Genomic DNA, 24306 nt, shown 5'->3' with positions numbered 1-24306 from the left:
GTTTGCTGTCGCCAGACACATGCGTTAATTACTACAGCAACATCCTGTTACTGTCACACGCACACGCACGCCACCAAAGCGCCTGGAGTCTTTATTTGTCGTCCCTCGTGTAGCTGTAGGAGTGTCCAGTATGTGACATTACGTCAGGCGACATTTTATCGAAATCCCCGCAGAGCTTCCGTGTCCTCCTCTTCCTCCTCCTCCTTTTCGTCGTCCTCCTCCCCCTCCTCTTGACTTCGCTTCTCCGTTTCACCTGCCTCTGGTCGCCGTCGGAGGTACTCGTGTTTCGGATTTTCTCCAACTCTTCGCACCGACCTGCTCGCTCCTGCCCGCTCCTGCGCCGCTGCCCGGACCAGTTGGACCGCTCACCTGAAGCCCAGCAGGGACCCACCGAGCCCCCGAACCGCCGCTAACGAGGATGCACCCAGCCGCGCTGCTGTTGCTGGTTCTGAGCGCGGAGACGCTCCTCCAAGGTGAGGCTCCACACGGAGAACCCACCGGGACGGGTTTAGGAGCAGGGTTTAGGAGCCGGGTTTAGGAGCAGGGTTTAGGAGCAGGGTTTAGGCTGCGCAGCGCTACTTTACCTTGGTTTCTTCAGGTCTGTGACCCTGAGGGTGACGACGGTGGTCATCGTCACCCTCATCATCCTCATTGTTGTCTCCATTTAAGTCAAACCCTTTAATCGTAACATCGCTTCATATAAACTCGGTGTCCCGATCGAACTTACATCTCGTTTTAAATACTTACATACAAACTGGAGGGCTCGACTTGTACCTCCAACTAAGTAAAGTGGCGATAAACTGTGTGCAGGTGGCTTAACTATGCAGCTCCTTGGCTCCAAGGATATTACCTTTATTAAAGGAGCCCCTCCCTGCCTAAACACCCCCCCACCCCCACCCCCCACCCCTGCATGGCTCTGCGCAGCTCCAGGATCAGGCTGCTGGATTTAACTTCACCCTGGGGTGAATTCCACTATCAGATCATTGACTTGTAGTTAAGGATGCTGTTGTTTGGATTCACTTGGCATCTGTATGTGTGTGTGTGTGTGTGTGTTAGTGTTTGAATACCAAAGAGCATTGTAAATAACAGGGTTTAACTCTTTTATCACAGGCTATCTGGGCTTCTCCAATAAAGGGAAAAGCAGATTGGCAGCCTGTTTGTGTGAAACAATCAACAAGGCCTCTGCCATTGTCTGGCGTCGTTAACGCCGGCTAAGTCAGTGTAAATGTTGGTTTTTTCCCCTCACGGCTCTTATCAGCGAGTCGTGTCCGTGTCGCTGGCCATCGTTTGCCGTTCACAGAGCTGCTCTTTGTCAGAGGGGCTGGGAGGCGTGTAGCCTGCCTGAGCGCGCGCGCGTGTGTGTGTGTGTGGTGGTGGAGGGGTCGGGGTGTCCTGTGCAGGCGGGGTCACTGATGGTCAGCGCCGACTCCAGTGCCTGATTGTTATCTGGCTTTTCTCCGGAGGCGTGATAACACAGGAGGAGGGAATGCAAATCCGCCTGGTGTTTTTGTTGAAGGTGAATTTTATATTTGTCTTCAAAACAGCGACGGAAAACAGCAGCGGCGGCGGCAGCTGCAATCAGTTTCCAGCTTGATCCGTAGCATTCCTCACCTCAGAGGGGGGATGTTTTCAAAGGGACTTTAGGACTTGGAAGTCTGAAGCCATGGGAGGTTTTTCAGGGTGATTACAGTGTGGTGGCTGCCTGCCAGCGTGCATGTGAGGGCCACACCAAGGTATGAGGTGTTTCACATAATGAAAGGCTGATTCATTGTTTCACATTTAGTTTGATGCGGGTGTGGCAACAAACCAGATCCTACTGATTCTCGAAAAAAGAAAAAGAGAGAAAAAAAGGCCCCCCGCGGTGCTGTTAAGCTGCGTTTCCCGGCTCGTATTTCACAGTACCTGAAGCCTCTCTCACCTGTGCTCAAGTCTTCATGTCAATAACCTGTGTTGCTAATTGCAGGTGCATCAACAGCCTGATGAATAACACCACCCCGTTCTTGCGGCCTCATTTATCAGCGCACCAGTTCAAGCGTCAGCCGCTTGTTCACCTGCTCAAAGCGTTTAATCTCTTGTTTTGCCTTATTGTGTTTCAAACCGTGCGTGCTAAAAACCAGACGGTCCTCTCAACTGCTGGTCTGGGGTAAATAACTCGGACTTTTCTGTTTGATAGTTTACCTGTGCAGCCCCGGGGTGAGGCCTCGCCACGCAGACAGTCGGTCTTCCAGGACATTTTTAAAGGAATGGACGTTGCGCTCCACTGGCTTAGTCTCCAACGGATCAACCATGCAATGATTGACAAATAGTACGATAGTAAAGTTGATCTGCTGATGCACTTGGAATCCAAACACTCTCAAGTAGGCAGTTGCATTGACTCATGGGGGATTGCTGCTGGACCACAGGGTCTAAGGTGTGAGTTGACTCTCGACCAGATTTTGGGCCACTGCTTCGTGACTATGGGCCGAGCCCATAAAAGGTCACCTTGCACCTTGCCTCTCAGCAGGGCCGTGGCACATTTTGGCTTTCCTGGAGGTCAGAAAAGACGGCGTAACCTCCAGGAAAGCTGCTCGCTGCTGCCTGTGTGAGTCGAAAAAGAGAAGAAGCATAACCAGCGAGCTCCTCCTGAGCATAAAGGGTGCTCTTGTAGGGCGGGTCCCCTCACCGTATAGAGGCTCTGTAATTAAACGCTCGTTTGGGCCCAGAGAACCTCTGATTTTTGCGGAAGCACTGTGTTTTGGAGTTTAAACGGGCGGTTTCTTTATTTAAATATCTAGTTTTCCATTTAAGACACGTAAGAGTTCACCAAAGCTTCGGCCCCGTTGACGATCAACACATTCGATTTCTGCCGCGGCTTTCGTTGGAGCTCCGCTTGACCACGAACCAAAACAGCATCTGGGGCGGGGAGATGGAGATGATAAAACATAATAAATGTATTTAATACTGTTGACAGTCTGGAGAGTCAAGCAGAGGTGAAGAGATTGATGGGACAGCCAGAAATCTAATCTCCATCTCTTCTGACAAATAAAACAGACTCGGAGTCAGTGGAGGGAGAAGCTGTGTGGGGGTGGACGGACCAGTGGAGACGGGTGGGGGCAGAGGCACAGCTACCTTCAATTACTTTCATCCATCACTCCCAGTAGCTGATTTCTGAAAGGCCACAGTCCGTTTGAAGCCCTAAATCTCTCAGTCAGATCTTTTAAGTTTGCTCTTTTATTTATAAAGCCCGACCCTCCCCCTTGTAGACCCCTCCACCCATCCTCAACCCTCTTTAGGACCATCGGAGCTAAAACTGAGCATGATGATTTAGACACGGGTGCAAAGGGGAACTGTTTGACCTCCATTTGTCTCCCGCTGACGTAGTTTTAAAGTGACACGCGGAAACATCGTGTCCCCACGCCGTTAGATAGACGCGGGTTTGCCCGTTCGGCCCGGCTCGCTCTCTGTTTTGCAGCAACGATACGGGTCGTGATGGGACGGCGTCCTGTGTGGTTGTTTTTAGAAGCGCAGCTGAGGGCGGGGGCCTTACGTTGGGTTCTGGTATCTACGCTAGGGATTCCCGGGAGTTTCAACAACCTCCCCCTCCACTGTAGCGGCGTCATTCTGGGTGAGAACCAAAAGCGAAACAAAGGGAAATGACATCATGACTGCAGCTCACATGACTCCCAGCCTTTGTTTCCACCGTCCATGACGTGCGTCGGGGTTTTTTCTCTCGTGGTGGTAAAGTCATTTGAAGGTGCACAGGATGCGTGACTGCAGCGAAAGACGAAGTTAAAAGCTGTGTTGGGCTCGGTGGGGGAGCGGCAACTATGATTAATTTTCAGGAAATTAAAATTCGGTGAAGTCATCCTTGCAGAGGAGAAACTCTGGGGAAACGCCGAGAGAGTTTGACAGAAGCGGATGAATCAAGGGTGCTGTCATGCTTCTGCATTCTGATTTAGTGACACGTCGTTGGCAGGCAGAAGTGGACACAAAATGTGTGTTGTGAATTTAATCCAGAGAGCGTTTCCCCCCAGTAATCAAATCAATATATAAATAAACATTGGGTTGACTTTATGCTTTTTAAATGGCCTGGAGTGTTGTAGGGTTGATGCTCTGCCCAGTAATAGAAGAACCATTTCTTCCAGAAGGCTCCAAAAGTCCTCGGTCAAGTCTAAATATTACCAGTGACATTAAAAGTGTGTGTGTGTGTGTGTGTGTGTGTGGGGGGGGGGGGTTAAGTTTAAATTTACCATAAAAAACATAACATAAAACAAGACATTTTGGATGTCAGAGAAGATTTGCCATAAAAACTCTCATGTCAAAGTTTGGAAAGGATGCCTGTTTTTTTCCTTTCCTGCACCATTTAGGGAAGAATTATGTAAAGAATCCCCCTTCTGCTCTCTACAACTGTTGATAGACTCGTTTTCAAATACCTTTTTATGAGACGCAGATAAACTAGCGCGGGGAGCTTATATTCCCCTGGAACCACAGCCGTGTGTCAAAATTAAAATGAAACCTTTATAACCAGACTGCTGTATTTTTAGATGGCTATAAAGGAGTTTGAGGCTGTAGTTAAGGGGATTTGTTTGTTTATTTGTCAGGATGTGTGTCACCGGTGGATCATTTGCATAGTCAAATGGCGATGACTCTGAGAGGCCTAAGCACGCCGCGCCTTCCATGAACGCACAGTATTTTAGCGCATTGATTTAGGAGCTAAAAGAGAGGGTAAAGCCAGCGGTCTGTGGCGGACCACCCGGGAGAAGAGACACGTGGATTTTGACTGTTACTGGGACTCAACGTCAGCGTCTGATGTGGTGGCCTGAACCAACCCGTGACAACATGAGCTGACAAGCACCCGGCAGCGGTTACATTCCCAGGCTATTCACCTTATCAGGTGAAGGGGCGTCGCTGTTGGTGAAGGGAAGGAGTAAACCACTAACCATAAAAGACCTCTGTAATTAGTGGCTACCGTTGCAGGTTTCATTAAGCTGGATCGACCCAAAAAGAGCGAAATGAGACAGAAAACGCTGTTTTTACTGCGTGATAAGTCTGGATGTGTCAGATACCACCTTGACACTTTTCAGTGGGGTCGGAACGTGCAATCGTTGCTGCATCCAGGCTCTAAAAGCAACTGTTGGATTCAGGAGGAGCATCGCTTCGTTACCTGGTCACTCATGAGCCTCGTGGGTAGTTATCGCGGCCCGAGGCAACCGTTAGCCGCAGATGACCGGTTGTCCAGGCGCACATATAAAGAAGAACCCTACCGAATCTAACAGAGCACTTTGGGGATTCAAACGCTTTTGAGACGTTCCATCATCGTGAAATATGCAGTAATTGAGTGATGAACTGGCTCCTCGCTGTGGTGCCGTCGACAGCATGTTCTTATTAGTTACCAGCTGCTTTGTCTCTTCTCTCCTGCACGGCTACTAAAACACAAGTGAAAGTTCATCCTAAATGAGAGCACTTGTTAACACCCTCTCACATTTAGCCTCAGCTGCACTGTGATTACAGGCTTACCGCATATTACACTCACGCAGTGGAATAGCCGAGAGTAGTGCTGACAGCCCAAAATGCTCAAATTGCTGGACCTGCATTTCTGAAGAGTTTTGGTCAGCTAAAAAGAAATAAGCTTTAAGTTCCTGCAGCGGAGGCACAAGTGAAGACCTCAGTCATCTGCTGATTTATTCCCTTTTATTTCCAGAACAAACTTTGCATCCATCTAAAGCAGCGTGTTGCATGAAAACAGGAGCCTGAGCCGCCTCAATGCTTCACCTGTGTCAGCCTGATTGTGTGTTTGCAGACGGGTGTCGCAAAGATCGGATGCAGATCTGCTCGGAGGGCACGGTTCTCTGCCGCCACGGCGTTCCGGGCTTGCCGACAGAAATGTGACTGACAGAAGGGAGAGAAATGGGAAAGTAGGTCATATTGACATTGTTGGCTGCTTTAATTGGTGCATCCCAGCGGGCTCACTAAGCAAACTCGGGGTAATGTTTTCCTTTCTGCCTGTTAAAAGCACTCTATTGCTACACCTGCGTGTGTGTGCTCAATCACACAGGTCACTCTCTGCTTTAAAGTTTCCCTCTAATCGCAGAATTGTTTTCATTTGATTTCATTTGGGACTTGTTCTTTTTTTTTTTTTAGCCATAACAATAATAAAGCTTGTTGCACCTCTGAGAATAAAATCAATTAAAATGGAAGCCTGCGGTCTTCAGAAAGCTTCTAAAACGAGGCTGTCCCCGGGTCACTTGGACAGAGAATGAGCCTACCTGCGGCGAAAATGTTATCACGCCATTAAGTATTCTCTTGTGACCCTGCTAACAAAATACATGTGACCGCGCTTGATTGATTTTGGTAGAATTAAACGTTATTTTGGACCGAAAAACTGAAACCTGTCTCCAAACTGAAGGTATTCTCGGTGGCACCCAGTTGTTTTGCACCCCTCGTTAGTGAGTTGGGAGGATTCGTTCTTTCCCTCCTAAAAAGACGTTGTTTACCGCAGCCTTTCAAGAATATTTTGCTCCCTCTTAACTGCTGCAAACAGGCTGCATAATAGTTTGTGAATCGATCTATTAGGTGCACAAAGCTCCTGTGGTTTGTCTATGGCAACATTGTTATTAAATGTATTAGTGACAAATCTATTAGACTGCTCCCGTTGTGAGGGCGTGAATGATGTGTGTGTCCGAGGACGGGCTGACCGAGTGTGCGTTCCTGACTCTGGCAGTCTCCACTGGGCCAGGAGTCCACCCCTGTGACCCTCATTAGGAGGAAGGAGCGCTTAATGGACGTCCTGGTCCTCGGCTTGCAATGGAAGAGACGCCGGACTCCTGGGCCCTGATGATGAGAGGGGCTCATTCTGGACCTGGGGTAAAAGGTTCCTCAGTGGGAACCTGTCGGAAAAACCCAGAAACGCAGTAATTGTGCCACCTCTGCCTCTTCACCACATGGCAGCAGATCACTTGGCTTTTGATAAAACCACTGAAGAGGAAGTGGGCAGATGTGCCGTAGCTAGGATGGCATCGCAGTGTCAACACGAGCACTTCAGCACCATTACTCTCTCAGGCCTTCTGCCGTGCTCCGACATCTGCTCAGGTTATTCTCTAGCTAGCTCCACATTTGCTTGGTAGCGTTCAGGTCCGGACGCCGAGGGGGGCCAGCCTGTCGTGTTCCAGGTTACCAGGTTACAGATCGCAGTTCCTTTGGGCAATATTTAGAAGAATATTTCATTTAACGGCCAACAAAAACAAGGGGGAGCTCGTCATTTTAGGCCGTGCTGCGTTTGTGCGGTTATTGAGGAAAAGATCTCTGAGCTTTCCGATTCCTTTTTCATCTCTTGTTGGGTTTTTGCCTTTTGACCTTACTGTTATCACCCGCTGTCAAGTTCCTCTTGGTAATTGTAAACCTTGCAGGTCTAAATGTGGGTCTCCCAAAGCTGCCAGCTACTGTGAAGCTCTTTGTGGTTCAACATGATGCTTCCCATGTGACATTAGTTGTGGATTCCCGGTGCCGTGAAGCTCCTCAGGTTTCAGTATCACGAAGATAAAACCCCGGCCAAGCTCGCCGTAATGTTCCCGTAATACCCGGGACTTTCAAATGAACACGTCTTAAGTGGATTACTGGCTTTGAAGTATGTTATTACTATGCTGCACCACATCTGTATTTACTCACCGCTAAAAATGTGATGAGAATGGATTTGCCCGTCCGTCTGATCTATGATGACACAGATGTGCAGCTCCTGAAAGAACAAAGTGGAAGCCAATCACAACTGCTTCCCTGTATTTCAGAGGGAAAAATTGGACGCTGTAGACGAGTTTTGTGTCTCACAGTTGCTGTTTAAGGACATGCAATAGTCCCAGGCTTTAACTGGGCTTTAAAGACTCCAGCGGTCTTTATGACTTTACTCCTTTATACCACATTATCTCTCTATTTGCGGTTTATGGCTAAATTTAAAACAAGATTGAAGAGTTTGAGTTGTGTGAGCATTTTGGGTTGTGCACTGCTTTCCAGGGCGTCTCTTATGTTTACCTTAGTAAGTTGCTTCATACAAACGTGCCGTAATGCAAAGGTCCAATTTCAGGTCTTAAAGGCTCGTGCACATCAATAATTCACGTCTTTCCATGGCGCCACTGAGTGGAAGTGAGAGAAGGGTTGAAAGCTCCAGGAGAGCTTCCCATTCCTCTACCAATACCCAGAATGTGTTTGGCATTACTGCTTTTATTATTTATTCATCATTTATTCCTAGAAATTTTGCTCAAAACACAATAACTCTTCCAATGATTCCCATATTAGCGCTAAGTAGCGCTAACGGCCATGGACTTGTCTCACTAGCTAACTTTTCACGTTTCTACGGCCTAGAAGTCACTACTGAGCACCGACCACACGTGGTGACGTCCACCCAGCACGGCTGCCGCCTTGATGTCGGCGCTGAGCTGCGGTTTCAAAATACAATTTTGAAATTTGGGATGAGAGGAACCACTGGAAGCTTGGAATCTTTTGGTTTTATTGAGGAAATACCAGCGTGATCTCCTACGGATCAGTCGTAGCTGACACCCAGCGACACCGAGCCTTGGGTCGGAAGAGTCCCCGTGCTCACAGATTTGATCCAGGACATACACAGCTTTGACAAATCTAGTAAAAGCCCCCCTCAGCCTCTCCGTCTCCCCCATCGCTGACACTTTTCACCTAGAAGCTCTGAACCTTTTTGCCTAAAACTCTTACACGGATTTTCCAAACGTCTTTACTACTGATAAGAATGAAGGGTGGGATGTCTGTTTCAGAGGACACTTTGGGATGATGTGTATCTCTCCACACTCGGCAGAGGCTCACACACACACACACACACACACACACGCGCGCGCCGCACTGACCACCCAAGTGAAAGTCCATTCTGTCAGAGAAAATGCCCAACATTTACAACTTGGGAATCAGCTGACACAGAGCTGCTGTACAGAATAGAGGCGCAGCACCAGCAAGAGCTGCGTAACTTTAGGAGCTCGGGCCCATCTTGGCTTTACGTGTCCTTCGCTCCCTCTCCTGACTGTAACTCTCCAGTTTGTTTCCTCCTGGAGGAGAGGCCATTTCGTTTAAGCTGCTGTTTAGTATTTGGACCAGCGTGTTTTCTCAGCTGCTTCTTTGCTCGGCACAGGATGATATATCGCTCTTTACAGGGAAACTTTAGCGTTGCTATTTATCTGTGACGGTTAAATCCCCTGTTTCCTTGACAACGATCAACGGTCTGGTTACCCGTTATCGTCATGACAATGAAGATATGATTTAACAATTTGCTGTGAATTTTTGTGTTTGTGACTCATTTCCATCTCACTTTAGCAGCTTATCACCAAAGGCTGGATGTTGTCACCTGAAGAAATCCCGAGCAATTGTGTTGGGACACTCTGTTCCTTTCCCTGTAAATTCCAAATAGATTTCACGGTCAAGTTAAAACTTGCAGAGCCGATCTCAATAGACATGGCAGATGCCTTGAGCGCCAAATTCCAAACTCCTAAAGACTGGAGAAGGCCCCCCCTGCATCCTTTCCCCCTCCCTTTCCACTCCATACAGTACTTTGTTTAACTAAGACTTGGGTGATCATGAACAGCGTCTCCATGGTTACCGGGTTGTTTTGAAAGAGCTCAGTGTTAACCACCTACTGACCTTTGTTCCATAAAGAACGTCTCAATCTCCAGCTTTTGGCATTGTGCACGTTGATTTTATCAGCTCAAAGTTCCGTCTTTAGCAGCCGAGCGTTCCCGCTAGCATGCACAGCGTTTCCGCTGTATCATCTTTACCTCAGTGGGCGACAAACCTGAAAAACAAGTGCCTCGACATTCCTGCAGTGCAAGTTGTGTGTCATGAGTCACCCGTTGCTTTCTTGTCCCACACTGATAGACATACCTGCGAGCGTTAGCGTTGAGTGACACGTGGCTGGAGTCGCCTCTATGGCCACACTCAGCTCGTGGAAAAAAGAGGTTGTGAGTATTTACTGGCCTTTAACCACTGTGACGTCCTCCTGATGGAAAGATGCAAAGTCGCAGGTTGGGGTTTCCCTGCTGAGGGGTCTCTGGAGGCCTCCAGGGCAGAAACACGGCCCCCTCATGCAGGTTACAAATGTGTGTCGCCAGATCACGCTCTGGAGGTTCTGGAGATGTTGAGTCTTTTATATTCACCATGTTGACCATCCCATGATAGAGCTGCTCTGTCATTGGTCAGACATGGGCTTTATGTTGCTCTAATATCAAAATAATATTCTGCAATTAAAGCCTTGGTTCATTTGTAAAGTGCTTGTCAGCATTAATGAATAGCGTTAAAGAGATTGGATTAATTGAAAGTGGCTGCATAATAACCGAGGGGGCCGGTTGCTCGTGGCTGATTGATTGTGTTCAAATCCGACATCAGTGCACATCAAAAGCAAACTGTAGAAACTCTGTCCAAATGAATAGTTTAAAAAAGGGAAAAAAACAAGGCGTTTTAATCAAAACGTCTCCCAGGCTGCAGGATTTACTTTGGTTCCACAATTTTGGTTTCATTCCTGCAGTTTGATGGACAACATAATTGGAGAAAAGTTCTCTTTTCAGTACTTAAGAGGGTTTTTATGGTGGAATTGTCACTTGGAACAAATGCCACCTCGTCGCTGCGTATCAGTGTCTGTGCATTTAGCTGCTTTTTTTAACCAATTGCTGGAGAGCGTCACTTGACGGGCCGTGAATATCTCCAGATAAACAGCCAGAGCTGCCACGGGTCTCCGGCGTTCCTGCTCCCGGACCTCCTTTGAGATGACAATTGTGCAGCTGGCATTCCTCAAATGATGCCGGCTGGCACACGGACCTGGCATCGGCCCAACGCGCAAGTTTCTTCCTCGTCTTAATTGTTGGTCGGACTCCCGGACCAGCTCTCATTGTTTTTGACAAATTAACCCGTTAGTGGATAATGAAAGGCAATGGGCTCATTTTTGTTTTAAACAAGCGGGACGAATGTCTTGGTCCACCTCTGCTGACATGTCTAATGCTGCTGTCCAGACATGCTGGTGCCTCTGTTGCCTGCTGAAGCAGCACAACAGTTTTCCATATAGAATGAATTAGGCCCAATTCTCAAGGGTCCTTGCCTTCCCTCTCCACTTTCCCTCTGCAGGGCACCATAAACAGGACCATCTGATAAGGAGATTCATGTGAAATATCAGTTTTCTGACTGTTCTGAGCGGGCCGCAGGTTCTGGCAGCACCTAAAGGAAGCCTTATTAGCTCCAGACTCATGACCAAGGTGAATCAGCGGTGACCTCTGTGCCGAGACAGCGTTTTTCACCAGCTCAACCTCTAATGAGAGCAGCTCCTGCTGCAAATAAATGAATAAATATTTATAAAGTAGAAAAAAGAGCTTGTTGTTGATTGATGCAAGGTCAAAAAAAAAAAAAAAAATCAGATGAAAAATACGCTTAAGAGAGAATTTTGTTTTATTTTCCATGCTTTGCTCACGGTCCCCAAGGTTCTTTTTAATCAGCCTCTTGCTCCTTGGCATGGTGTAAATATAGCCAGTCAGACATGAGAGTGGTCGGCATTCCACAGACGACGCGCGTGAGTAACGAGGAGCGCCGGCACTCTTCCAGAATCCAAAACGTAAACTCGACATACTTTCTGCCCGTGTGGGGGTCCCAGACTCTGTTTTGTTCTAGCTTGGATGTTAATGGCCAAAGCAGCTGTCAGAAAGAGCTTTGCGTGGCACCCCCCCCACCCCCAACCCCCCCTACATCCAAGCCCACCCCCCGCAGAGGCACATCAGAGGGACTGGGAAGAATTTGTTTGACCTCCCTGACCCGTCGGGTCCATGTGAACTCAAAGCTGAAGGGAGAAAGAAAACGTCTGTTTTGCTCTCAGTCACCTGTTCAACATTTTATCTCTCAGAAGCGCGTGCGCGTGCGCGCGCACGTGTTGACATAGCCAGTGGATTCAGAGCACATGTCCTCTGAGCGGTCCGGTCTTTGTCTTTGTCTCCCTGTATCAGGAGCAGCAGAACCAACGCGTTCTCCGTTCTCTCCTGGATGTCAGACAGGTATTAATATTTCGTTGGGTGAGCGCAGCGCAGCGCCGCGCTGCTGTTCCAGCCAGACAATTTTAAATTCAATTTTTCTGCCAATACTCAACTGAAATTGTTTTCTTCACTGACAACAAAGCGTGCGGGAATAAGAAGGCCAAAAGCCTCTGAAAATCTTTGAGCACCAGGCTGTGATGGTTAAATTAAAATGCATATCTCCAGTCACCATCTTCTATATTTAAATCTAACGTGCACTCCCTCCTGGGCAGTGTGTTATTTACTTTTGGGATGCTGGTGTTTTCTGGCAGTAGCAGATGTCTGTGGGAATGAAGGATCTGAACAATAGTATCTGATGGAGGCATGGAAACACTCGGAACATTCATGGCTTCCAGTCCTGTCGTTCCCCGATGCTTTTAATCCTGGAATGTTGCTCAGAGATGATTTGTGGCAGATTTTTCTCGTCCTGTAGCCCCAGTGTAGCAGGAAGTTCAAGGACATGTTTTCTCAAGTTCTTTTAACCCTACAACTCCTGAGATTTACAACTAGGAAAAAAAAGCTTTATTTTTCCATGTTTTCCAGAGATGTGCTAGCTTTAAGGTAGCTAACAGAACTGCAAGCAAAGAAAAGAGTTTAATAAAGACATTTATTGTCACATATCTGCTGCTAAAACACAAAAGTGTGTGTTTTTCTGTCCACGTGTGTATGGGCCCAGTGGAACTTGTCCAATCATTAACCCATTAACGTTAGCTCGAGTTCACAAATCTTTCAAAAAATGGAGGCTCGTTAGTAATTTACGCCACTAGTTATGTTGTAAAAAAGAATAGCAATAACACACGAAATGTAAAAGACAAATACTCGAGTCCGAAAGGTAATCAGTTACAATTTAGAGAGATCCAAAACACAAACTGTGGATTCAAGATTCATCTTCATGGGAACGTGTCAAATATTGTTTATTAATATCAGTTTTCAGCTTAAAGGTATCAAATCCACACATGTAATCATTAAAATGATACTTTTTATACTATTTCAATAAGAAACGTTTACATTTTGAACGATGGCGTTGATAAGAGATTGACTTCAAATGTCTAATGGGAGTGTTTCCATTCAGATGAAAGGACTTTGATTAGATGTCAGCGGCAGGAGGAAATCTGAAGGTCTGATCGTCTTATCTAAACAGACCTGAGGGAGGAGCGGTCAGCCTGCTCTGCAGAGACAACAGCAGCACTCTGTGCACCCGTCTGGCTGTAGCAAACGCCTCATTTATTCCACCACCTCCGTCCCTCCGTGTGTGTGTGTGTGTGTGAGATGGTGGGAGAGGAAGAGGCGGGATTATGACCTGTCGGTCAACGTTACTCCCGACTATTAAATTCCCCAAGAGGAAAGCCGGGGATTAACGTTAGATCAAAGCAGTTGAGATTGAAACTGGGTTTGAAAGGGGCAGGAGGCAGAAGAGGGCGGATGCAGGCACCTGGTTAATGATAGAGCCGCGCAGCAACACCTGCCGTCTTCCATCCAGTGGTAAATCACTGCCAAACCTCTTATTAACTAGTCAGAGTGCAGGTGAGGGACCGCCTCGGGTGTCAGAGCATCATGACACTCATGGTTTCTTCATTCTAAGCACAATAACTCCAGCCAGACTGGAGCGTCGGCCGCTCGCACATAAGCTGGCGTCATGAAGGAATCGCACACAAATTCTTGTCATTCCCCAAGAGGAGGCCGTCCCGTGCGCAGCCGAGGGCGGGATTCATAGATGGGCTGTGGTAATGTTTTACATTTGACTTCCCTGTGCCAGATACAGGACAGGTTTGTCACCAAAGGCCTTTTTATGGATCCGGTTATTCTAAAACAGCAACCATCTTCAATTATGATCATTTCTGGCCTGCGGGGCTCTTCGGCGCCGCCTGCCCCCTGTACACCTGCTCTGACTCTACGTGACTCCTCTAAGCACACTTGATTTTAAAGCTTAGGGCCGGGCGACTGCAGCTCCAGTCAAAGCGCTGCCAAAAACGAAATGAAATCATCCCGGCGTGTCGGCAATACCCATAATTTTTCTATCTCTTATTGAAAATGACTGATCGCTTTGTCCAGAATGAACCTGGACCAGTGGCACCGTTTCTACACGTGGAGAGCATCTTTATAGTTGGTCTTTAACTTTGGGGCAGAGGTCCAGAACATGATGAAATATCCAGCGCTAAATTCTGAGACGTTTCCCATCTCCCATCGTCGTTCCTGTGAACCAGGCGGCGCTCTCAAGTGCTCTGGGTGCTGTAGTGAAACCACCAATCAGTCTGGACCATAAATACCGACAGAGAGCTGGACCTCTCAGGTCGGTCAGGAGTTAAATAGAGGAACAATTTGATCTTTTTGCCTCTAAAACCTGCTGAGAGAGACACGGCAGACACTAAACGCTGGCCTAAATGATCCTTCAGTGCTGCTCATAACAGCACCACAGGATTTCCCCGTGGCCCAAAGGTCGTCATTTAGCCTTGCTCTTATTCTCCAGATTCAGAACCAGGCGTGCGTTGGAAAACGGGGGTGGGGCCTCCCCTCTAAAATATGTTCTCCACTCTGCTGGAATTGTGGCCACGGTGGGAAAAGCCTGATTGGTGGATCGTGACCTCAGTCATGGCTGGAAGTCTCTGTGGACGGATTTGTCACGATGCCTCGCCACGGCCGCGCGGTGAAGCTGCGCCTCGCCCCCCATAACAACAAGCTGTGGTGAAGTGTCAAAAAAAGCTGCATCTTCTTATTGAAAGATGTTTGCTTGGGCGGGTGCCTGTGAATCCGAGAACGGCGCCTCGATGTTAATGTAGAATGTTTTAGAGCTCATTTTATAAATGGACTGATTTATTTTTAAGACCAGGTCATAGCTCTGGTGCACAACAGAGCTGTCGTAGCGTACCGGTCGGCCCGGTGCCGGAGAGCCTCCGACGGCCTTGTAGTTGCTCCAAAGTCAAGGTTACAGACTGACGGTGGTCCGGGCCCCCGGGCTTTGGAATGTGCCTGTAATGCCCACAAGGCCGGCTCCTTCTTTGAAAAGTATTTGTAAAACCCACTTTTCCAAGTTTTTTGTGGCATTCTATTGCGGTCTGCTTTATTTATTCAGTTTTTGGTGAGGATGAGCTCTCAGTTTTAGTAGGTGAGAAGTGTTTAAAGGATCAAGCAGCTACACGGAAGCCCGTGTGCGAGGGTAGCGCGTGTGAAACTGAGAGAAAGATTTGACTTCAGCGAGGGCAGGGGGCAAGGGGAGGAGAGGAGAGGAGGGCAGCCGTGGCCTCCTGACATCTGTTAAATCCAACATCTGTCACGCCCTCCTACTTTGAAGCATGGTTTTATTGCAGTTGTCAAAGCAAAATAAGCATCTTTTCTATCTCTCATATTTCACAGGCTGCAAAACACCAGTACGCCTCCCCAGCCGCGTGGGGAACGATCCCTTGAGCCGCAGAGGATTTAAGTGGTTCTCGAATTCCGAAACATCTGAGGATCCCACGTGCTGAGTCCTTTGTGCATCTCTATATTTGAACAAAAGCTGTAAATTTGCATGACTTGTTGGGAGACTGTTTGTGACAGAGACGGGCTTCAGTGGGTTTATGGCTGCTGCTGCCGCTGGTCACGGCCCAAAACATACAGCTTATTCCCCTTAAAGGTGGGTGGAGACATAAATAAGGATACATTTCCCTTAATGGCTGCGAGACTTTGATGGGGCGGTCAATCAAAAATGGGCTTTTTGCTGTCTCATGTAACAAATGGGAGTTGGTAATGTGAGCCAGCTTTCTTCCAGACTGATACAGATGGAGCAGATGCCTATATTGACGTTCATACGGTCTCCCGATTGCTGTTTTCGCTGCTAGCAAATGGTCTGTTAAGTGCTGGTGATTAGATGTTGACCCCAACAGCTTGGCTGCTGACCTTCAGGGGTCTAGCTTTACGCCGGGGTGATGCATCTCGCAGATGGGGCAGAACTGTACACGGTACGTTTTTATCGTAGGTTTTTAAGCATTTTGGTGTAGCCTAATCTTGGTTTGGAGTGACTGGATGATTCATGATTTGGGAGTCATCATGACAGCTAAGATTGAAGATGTTTTTCCTCCATCACTGGCTGTTTGACCTTGGAAAGAGTAATTCATCTTACCCTCTGTTGCAAGGCATCAATATTCCTCATTGTGTCTCCAACGAGAGGGAATGCATTTAAATGATCCAAAGAATTTCAAAGCAGAATGCTGAAAGGAGCATTTGTTCTGCAGCAGGGGCAAGTCTCAGACCAGACTCGTCCTTAATAACGTGGCAAAAAGCTGAGTTTAAAATGCAAACTGCAGGGGGAAACTCTTTTATTCAGCTGACACTAATATGACGAAGGCAGGCTTTAATTTGATTCATGAATCATGTTGGAGCTAATTACCTTTAACTCACTCGCAATTGATTCCCCGCCGACACTGGCTAGTTGATTTGATGTTCGGCCCCAGAACAGGTTGCTAGCTTTTTCTTTCCAGGTGTTCCAAATCCAGCAGCATCTCCTGAGCGAGGGAAGCGCCAACCAAATACTTGGGATCAGGGCTCATTCTCTCAGGGCTATCCTACCACGTAACAGCCTTGAACCCTGGCCATCGGTCCACTTCATCACTTAGATTTACACATATTTCTCATGCTAAAGCATGAACTTGTCCTGATGCTAATCTTGATTTACAAATTTGCCGCTTTGACTGGTGTCGGACATCCTAATTCATGGTTCGTTTGATCACCATCTGGAAGACAGCTAACCGCCAGGAGATATTTACAATGAGAAGATTGAAGCGCGGTATATTTCTGTGTCTGTCTTTAGCTCCACGCGTCACGTGCAGCCTCCGAGAGCGCTCTCGTGTTGCTGCGTGTAACGGCAGTGCCATCATTCAGGATGTGTGTTGACGCTGTAGGTGGGATGAGGTCTGAGGTCTGTCAGGGGGATGTCTGTGGCCCACGTCTGGAAACAGACAACTTGTGGGCGAACCATAAACAGCTCCTCCCTGCGTGTGTTGGAGACGCCACAGTCAACAGGCAGCTGGATCCTCGGTTCCCCTTCAGTCATGTTGCCATTTTTAGCCGGCGTATGGTCTGAATTTGATCAGCGCCATGCCAGAACCTTCCTGACGCCTCGTGCAGATGGACACTCACTGATGGACGCTCACATCTCTGCCAGACTCCCTCACGGGCTGCTGGAGAGACGGAGCAACACCCAATACATGCCGCCATCTCCAGACGCTAACGTTGTACCTTCCGTGTTTCTTCATCCAGTCGCAGCAGAGCACTGGCTTTTCTGATGCTAGACTTTAATAAGAAGTCTGTGAGTGTGGGTCTTCAGCACCTAAATGCTTTAGTAAGGGACGCGTTCACCGAATGATGGCCTTCCCATGCAAACACACACTGGAAGTTTACCGATGACTCCCGTTATTGTTCTGTAAATCCGGCGCACTCTCGATTCAGCGGTTTTGCTTCGTTATTTCTTCCGGACGGAGGTGATGCCGGGGCTAATGTCCAATCATGATTCCACTTTGATTTGGAGGCTGTGCTCGACACAGGGAATCAAATTTCACCGTGACAGCTGCAGGCTGGCATGGTTTCAGTCACCTACACACACACACACACGCGCGCGCGCGCGCGCGCATTGCTAGGCTGATTGTTCCCTTCGCTCAAAGAGGCTGAGGGGAATAACTTATTGCGCCACGAAGGCTTTATGCTCCTTCTGCTCTTTTCAGGCATCTCTCTTACATTCGCTGGCGTGATATGGAACGTTTTAGCAGATTCCGGCCCGGTGCAGCTCACTGGTTTGTTCAGTGCTCACTATGACTTGAAACATTGCCAAAGAAAACCGAATGACCGTCCAGTGAGCCACCGCGAGGAATGTAGTCGGTGTGTATGAGCGTGCTTGTTAGAAAATGCTTCTTTCTTACTTCCCTTCCTCCCTCCCTCCAAAGATGCCTGTTGTAATGCCCCCAGAACACACCGCTGAGCTGCTGGATCATTGTGACATAAAGAAAATTGTTTTCACACAGCCAAAATAGTCAAACCATGTCTCCAGGCCCCAGATTGTTGCAGGCTTTTGTTTGTGATAGGCTTTTAAAAAGGGAGGCAGGAAAAAATAATTGGCCTGCTGCTACTTTCAGCAGTCTCTCCAACAGGAATTCTGGGGAGAACCGGAGTCCTTCGGCTCGAAGAGATACCGGTGATTATGTAAATGGAGGGCAAAGACTGTTCCAGGACGTCACTCAGAACTCATAACCCAATATCTGCAGAGGTGTATCAGAAGGATTTACTTCAGTTTTCTCTTCTGTGCTTCTTTCTTCCTCATCGAGGTTCGTTCGCTAACGTTTCATTCCCGGCCTCAACCCGGCTCCCGGATTTCTTCCCAACATCTTTTGTTGATCCGACAAAGCAGATAATTATTTGACTTATGTCAGGAAAACTATAGGCAGAAGAGGGATTTTCCCCCGAGGTACCCTCAGCAGGAGATAAGGAATGTAAAAAAAATACATGTTCGGATGTGCCGTGGCAGGCGGATCATTTATGGCATATCTGGAGCAGCAGCACAGACTCGTACACGCCGCCTGAGCCTGAGGCTCTTTACTGTAGGTTAACCTCCACACCGGTCCAAGCAAACCACAGTCTCACAGCTCTTGTGACGGAAAGGAAACTTAAATGATGTTCTGAGAAGTCTGGTGTGCTTCTTCTAATCGCCCACCTCACTTAAATAACCTCTTGTGTTGCCTTTCCTGGTAAATGTAGCAGACCAGACGCGCACTTTCATGTAGTCTATTAAACTTTATCGAATCACAAAGACACATTTAGCCCCTTAAACCGTGCGTGTGGTTTTTATTGGCTGCTGGTGTCAGCGTTGCGACTTGACGGTAATGTGCGTTTGAGTGGTTGAGGTGGTGAGTGTTGGGAAATGTGTGACACTGGCCAGGAAGTTGTGTTCTTGCTGCAGGTTTTTGCAGTGTTTTTGTGCGTCCATTTTGTGTTCCTCGGCATGGACCAAGTTTCGGTCAGCGCTCAGGATAGGAGAATAAAGAGTCGCCCTTCTGTCAGCGCCTCGGAATGAAAACCCGAGCGGCGTCTTATTTAGCCCCTTTAGCTAAAGTATCAAAGAGAGGGACTTGGAGCATGAAGAGCTCCGGTCCACTCGAAAGCCCGTCCATCTGTCTTGTCGCTACTCTATTTTCCTTCCTCCCACACTGCACATGACTTGGCTGTGCCTCCATGGCAACTCTTCCGCCATAGTGCTCCTCATTTTGGAAAATAGGAAGTGCTTTTGCAGCAGCATTGCTCCCAGTACGGCGGCCAGGAGGAAGATCTTGCTCCTCTCCCTCCAGACGGAGAGGCGTGCATGTATCCCCACACTAACAAGCTGCTGTTGCTTAATGTCGGGCTCCTTTCCGTCCTTCTAGGGTTAAATGGGAGGAATCCTTATGGACAGTCTCTTAGAACTACCTTCTTTTTGTTCTTACCAGTGATGAAATTCCAGATCCAGATGAGACCGTAGCTTTTTTTGTATTCCTCACTCTCGAATGCAGCATCGGAGTGGCCGTGGAAATGGAAACACACTCCAGTACGGCTGCAGATCCGCTCGGCTCCTCGGCTCTAGTCAACATTGCTGAGGACCAGCGGGTCGCTGATTGTTATTTAGCCTGTGTGTAGTTGGAGTAACAATCTGCTGCCTTTTGTGTTCCAGTCCGGGCCACGGACACAGTCACGGCCTTGTATGGAGAGCCTATATCTATACCCTGCAACAATGGCATTCCTCCACCGGAAGACCTGATTTTCATTAAGTGGAAATACGTAAGTCGATTTTGAAGTCACTTTTCCAAACTCTTTACATGTAAACGCATGTTTAACAACTTGTGTATTCAATAGAAGGAAAAAAAAAGTTCTTCTTGTCATGTCAATAACAGGAAAAAATGATTGTTATCAAAGTAAATGCGTCATTTATGATCTGCTTTGATGTTTTTCGTCCCTGTCAAGGAAAAAGACGACGGTTCTCCTGGTGATCTGTTGATCAAACAGGCCCGCAGTGAGCAGGCCACCATTCAGGCCACAGACCATTATGCCCAGCGGGTCAGCATTGATGACAAGCTCAGCCTGCTCATCAAAGGAGCCTCTCTGAAGGACCAGAAGACCTTCACCTGCATGGTGGTGTCAGAGAACGACCTGATGGAGTACCCAGTGTCCGTCGTGGTTCACAGTAAGACAGCCGCCCTGTGGGACGGGGATTTAAAGCTGCTTTCATACACAGCCTCAGACAGGGTTTAGCCTCCACGAACGTTTACAACAAGGTGTACGCCACTGTTTACATTTGAGAGCCCTCCTGAGCGCCAGGCTAAAATGTACCACATCATCTTTCAAACATGCTGGAGGCAGTGTTGCGCTGTAGAACATGTGGTAATGGCGCCAGGCTGCTGAGGCGGAACCTTTCTGACATACGGCCAAGTACATGTCGTCAGGGTTTGAAAGGAAATCCTCTTTTGAGTGGGGATCTTAGTGCTGGTCTGTTGAAACAGGTAAGGTTGTCACTGCGTAACCCCCCCAGTCGTTCCTATAGCAACAGGAGGAAAAGGGACAGTTGCTGTACTGACCTGTACTGATTAATTTGTTTTCATTGTGGCCAAAGAAACATTAAAGTGGGAACAAGGTGCTGAGAACTGAAGACCTCTTGACATTCACAGGAAGTCACAGAGGTGATTGTACCTGCTTGTAAGCTTCTGTACCCCCTTCTGCTTGTAGAGAAACCATCCCAGGTTGAGGTCATGGACCAGTCTGTATTCCTGCAGAAAGACAAGCCGGTGACGGTAAGAGTGCAGCCTTTCGTGCCGTTTTCTCCTGGTACAAACGCAGGATTCTGCCCGTGGAAACGTGCGCTGTCTCGCTGCTAGTCATCGTAGCGCTAGCATGGTATAAATATTTAGCCAAGGACGGAGCTGCTTTTTTTCTCTTTGATTGACTCCATCATAAATAAAATGACAACTGTTTGTCCGACACTGTGCCACAGATGAGGTTAGCATGTGTTGGATGACCTGCTCTGTGTGGGACATTTCCCAGGGTTGATCCTCCATGACTCAGCAACACATTTGGGACGCTCACTTGCATTTTTTTTGATTTGACCAAACATCCCAAACCTACTTGCACAGCTCAGGTACAGCTCTGCCTCTCAGCTGGGGAAGCACTAGAACTGGTCACACAGTTTAACCGGGCCAGTTGGGACCACAGTGTTCTGGAATGAAGAAGATAAACTTGCTCTGGGCTGTGAACTCGGTGTGTAGATCACCATAGACACCTTTGTTTGAAGAGCGGTGGACGTTGCCCTCTGACAGTGTTAGCCTTTGTTTTATAGAGCTACAGAACACCCATTAACAAAGGTTCTAGCGGCGCCGTTTTAATGGTTTTCATGGCGACGCCTGAAAATGATGCTGACTGCGCGTTGACAGCCCTCCTTCCTGTCTCGTTTCTCCATCACATGCAGCATATACACATTTATAATGGATCAAGTGAATATTGCTGCCATCCTCCCCCGAACAGCCAGGTGTTGGGGTGGCTTTGAGCATTTTATAGGGAGGAGAGAAGAAAGAGATGAAAGTCAGGACTAGTGGAAAAATATAAAGAGGATGGGAGAAGGATTTCAGAACTGGCAAGAGAGTGATGGGGTGATCATACTCAAAGAGAATTCCAAATAAGAGGAAAGTACCACGTGGAGGTGGAGACTGCAGTCAGATATTCATCCAAAGAGTGAGCACATGTGCATTATGTCTGGAGGAAGCATAAAGCAGCATAGCAACACCGATATCGCCACCTTTGAGAGGCTAAGCAGAACATTTGGTTCCTCTGTGGCCACTTTCAGCAGCTTGTTTGTGCAGATGTTGTCTCTGAAATGTGTGTGATTCAGCCATAATATTTAGGTGATTTTCCTCTCAGAATATCAATTCCTGAAATGTTTTTTGATGTTTTTCCTGACCCTGCTCGAGGCTTTACGGGCAGCTTCTCACTATTGACAGGAGTCGTTCGTCACTTCTTCCTGCTCCATCCTGAACATGTACATTATATGTGAAACATATTGTTCCTGTTCCTACTTATTATCTGTCTGTCACATTTATTTAATTGTCTTTATTTGCGCGTCCAGAATGAAATGATCACTCACTCACAGGGCAGGTTACTGAATAGAACTAGCTATAGAGGAGCTTTATCACAGAAAACAAGTGTTATTCCATATTATCTTACTCGATGTCATTTCTGTCCATGGAAGGTGAATTTTTTTCCCTTTTTCCTGGAGCAATTCATGTATTGTAAAAAAAAAAAACCAAAAAAACCAACCTGAGGCGTGTGAGAGAACGTCCTGCAGTGAACTGCTGATCTGTCCTTGTCAATCAGTGACTAGGTGGTGGTTACTGGACATAAATGAGTACATGGGAACTACGTCAACAGACAAATAGAGAAGGCTGTTCTCAACATGTGTAACCACTGGAATGAAATGCTTCACGTAGCGTATGACTGAAGAATGAGTAACATTCTGTCAGCAGGGCAAAGAGGAAATGAGGACGGGCCAAAGGAATGTTCTTGTGACTCACACCTTATCTACTCAACAAACAGTGTATTTAGACCGTCGGCGACCTTCTGTCCCGAGAGTTAACAGGACAGAAAGGTGACACGGTCAGGAAAGTAGTTCATGAATGACTCGGCCGTTTGTCTTCTGCTGGAAGTCCAGCATTTCTATGTTAATGAGGGAGAGCAGACATCGTTGCGAGGACAGTGTATCTCTTATTTCCATGCAACGTTTTGAAAAAATAAAGAGTGGGCGTCGTTTCGTTTCAGCTGGGAACTTGTGTTGCCGTAGACGCCAATCCCGCAGCTACACTTACGTGGAAAAAGAATGGAAAGCCTTTGACAGCTGATGGGAAAGGTAAATCACCTCCAGTTTGCCGACAAAGCCTCAAACTGTCACTCCACGCGTGATGTTGTTGTACACAGAGGCCCCCAGGGGCCCCGGATGATTTAGGATGGAATAATTTACCACGTATTTACTCGCATTAGTGGCATCACCGTTGCACTGCTCCTCCTTCCCCCGCAGCTGTGATAATCACCCCCAGCATGAAGCTGGATCCAGCCACGGGTCTGTCCACCACCTCCTCCACCCTCCAGTACACGGCCTCTAAGGACGACATCGGGGCGGTCTTTGCTTGTGCCTCCACACACGAGCTGGACAATCAGGAGATAAAGTTGGACCCCTTACCAGTTCACTGTAAGTAGAAAACAGCGCCTCCCGCAGGTTATATGCCTGCACTACACCACCACTGCACTGCACAGCGCAGATTAAAAGTCACTTTGTGTAGCATTTTCTTAGCACTTGACTGTAATTATAATGACTAACATCTTTTAGCAATAAATCGTTAAATCCCCTCTTGATGATATCCAATACATTTACGGTGGGACCTCTACTCACAAACGTCTCTACATGCGGAATTTTCAGGTTACGAAGCGTCTCAACGGGAAAATATTTCCTCTTGTTACGAAAGAAATTTCAGGATACGAAAGGCAAAATACGCTACCGCGGAGTTTAGCGAACACAAACTTGCTTGTAGCTGCTCTGCCATTGGGTATCGCGTAGCATCTTCCTGTCATCCCATTGGCTAGGAGTTTGTGTGTATCCCAGCGTCGCCTTCGTTTAACTTTTATTTATTGTGGGTGTTCGTATGTTTGTCCATTAGATGGCGGTGTTACCACAAGTGTTAACGTTCGTTGCTAGTAATGACGGCTAATGTAAGATTAGCCTGTAATAAAGTTCATTTTGTTCCTGGAGAAGCCTTGCACTGAATTCCGACATTTATTGCGCGGTAATCTAATTGTAACATGTATTTGTTACGTGTTTTCATGCATTTTTATGATTTATAAAAAAAATTGTGTCCGAATTTTTGGGGGCTTGGAACGGATTAGGGCAATTACATGGAAAACGCGTCTCTACTTACGTAATTTTCAGGTTACGAACTAACTTCTGGAACTAATTAAATTCATAAGTAGAGGTTCCACTGTACTTGATTTACATGATTTTATACCGAAACAGGAGTCGCTTCCTGGCTGCTGTGTGGCGTCCGATAACCTAGTTTTCTGGCATGCATTTTCCTTTAACATAAAGAAAAAATGTAGTGAGTTTCCAAAGTTTGAGACAATTCCTACAAAGGAAGCTTGAAATCTAGGGGGCAGATAGGCTCGGTCACCAATCACAATCGCGAAGGTTCCCATTTCTAGAACTGCATTATTCTTGCATATTTCCTTATGAATGATCTTCATCACCATC

At 47.4% G+C, this 24306-nt stretch overlaps 1 protein-coding gene and 1 long non-coding RNA gene across 5 annotated transcripts in view; one reads left to right on the top strand and one right to left on the bottom strand.

Annotated features, from left to right (window-relative positions):
* The first annotated feature begins 255 nt into the window (after positions 1–255).
* alcama (activated leukocyte cell adhesion molecule a) overlaps positions 256–24306 on the top strand; it is a 31295-nt gene continuing 7244 nt past the window's right edge. The window contains exons 1-6 of one of the 4 annotated variants that reach the window (XR_003890904.1): positions 256–473; positions 19699–19805; positions 19989–20208; positions 20748–20812; positions 22827–22914; positions 23083–23253. Coding sequence is in view for 3 of the 4 variants with exons in the window: in NM_001098658.1 (NP_001092128.1) it covers positions 19560–19656; positions 19699–19805; positions 19989–20208; positions 20748–20812; positions 22827–22914; positions 23083–23253 (748 nt within the window). In the remaining variant the exon portion in view is untranslated. 4 annotated transcript variants of the gene reach the window in all.
* LOC115252625 (uncharacterized) lies at positions 5752–9757 on the bottom strand. Its single transcript, XR_003890951.1, has 3 exons — positions 9628–9757; positions 7645–7711; positions 5752–5868 (listed from the first exon to the last, which is right to left on the bottom strand). It is a non-coding gene; the product is annotated as an uncharacterized lncRNA (long non-coding RNA).

The sequence above is a fragment of the Takifugu rubripes genome, chromosome 15, assembly GCF_901000725.2.
Source record: "Takifugu rubripes chromosome 15, fTakRub1.2, whole genome shotgun sequence".
NCBI classification, from domain to species: domain Eukaryota; kingdom Metazoa; phylum Chordata; class Actinopteri; order Tetraodontiformes; family Tetraodontidae; genus Takifugu; species Takifugu rubripes.
This window is presented reverse-complemented; position numbering and strand designations above follow the sequence as displayed.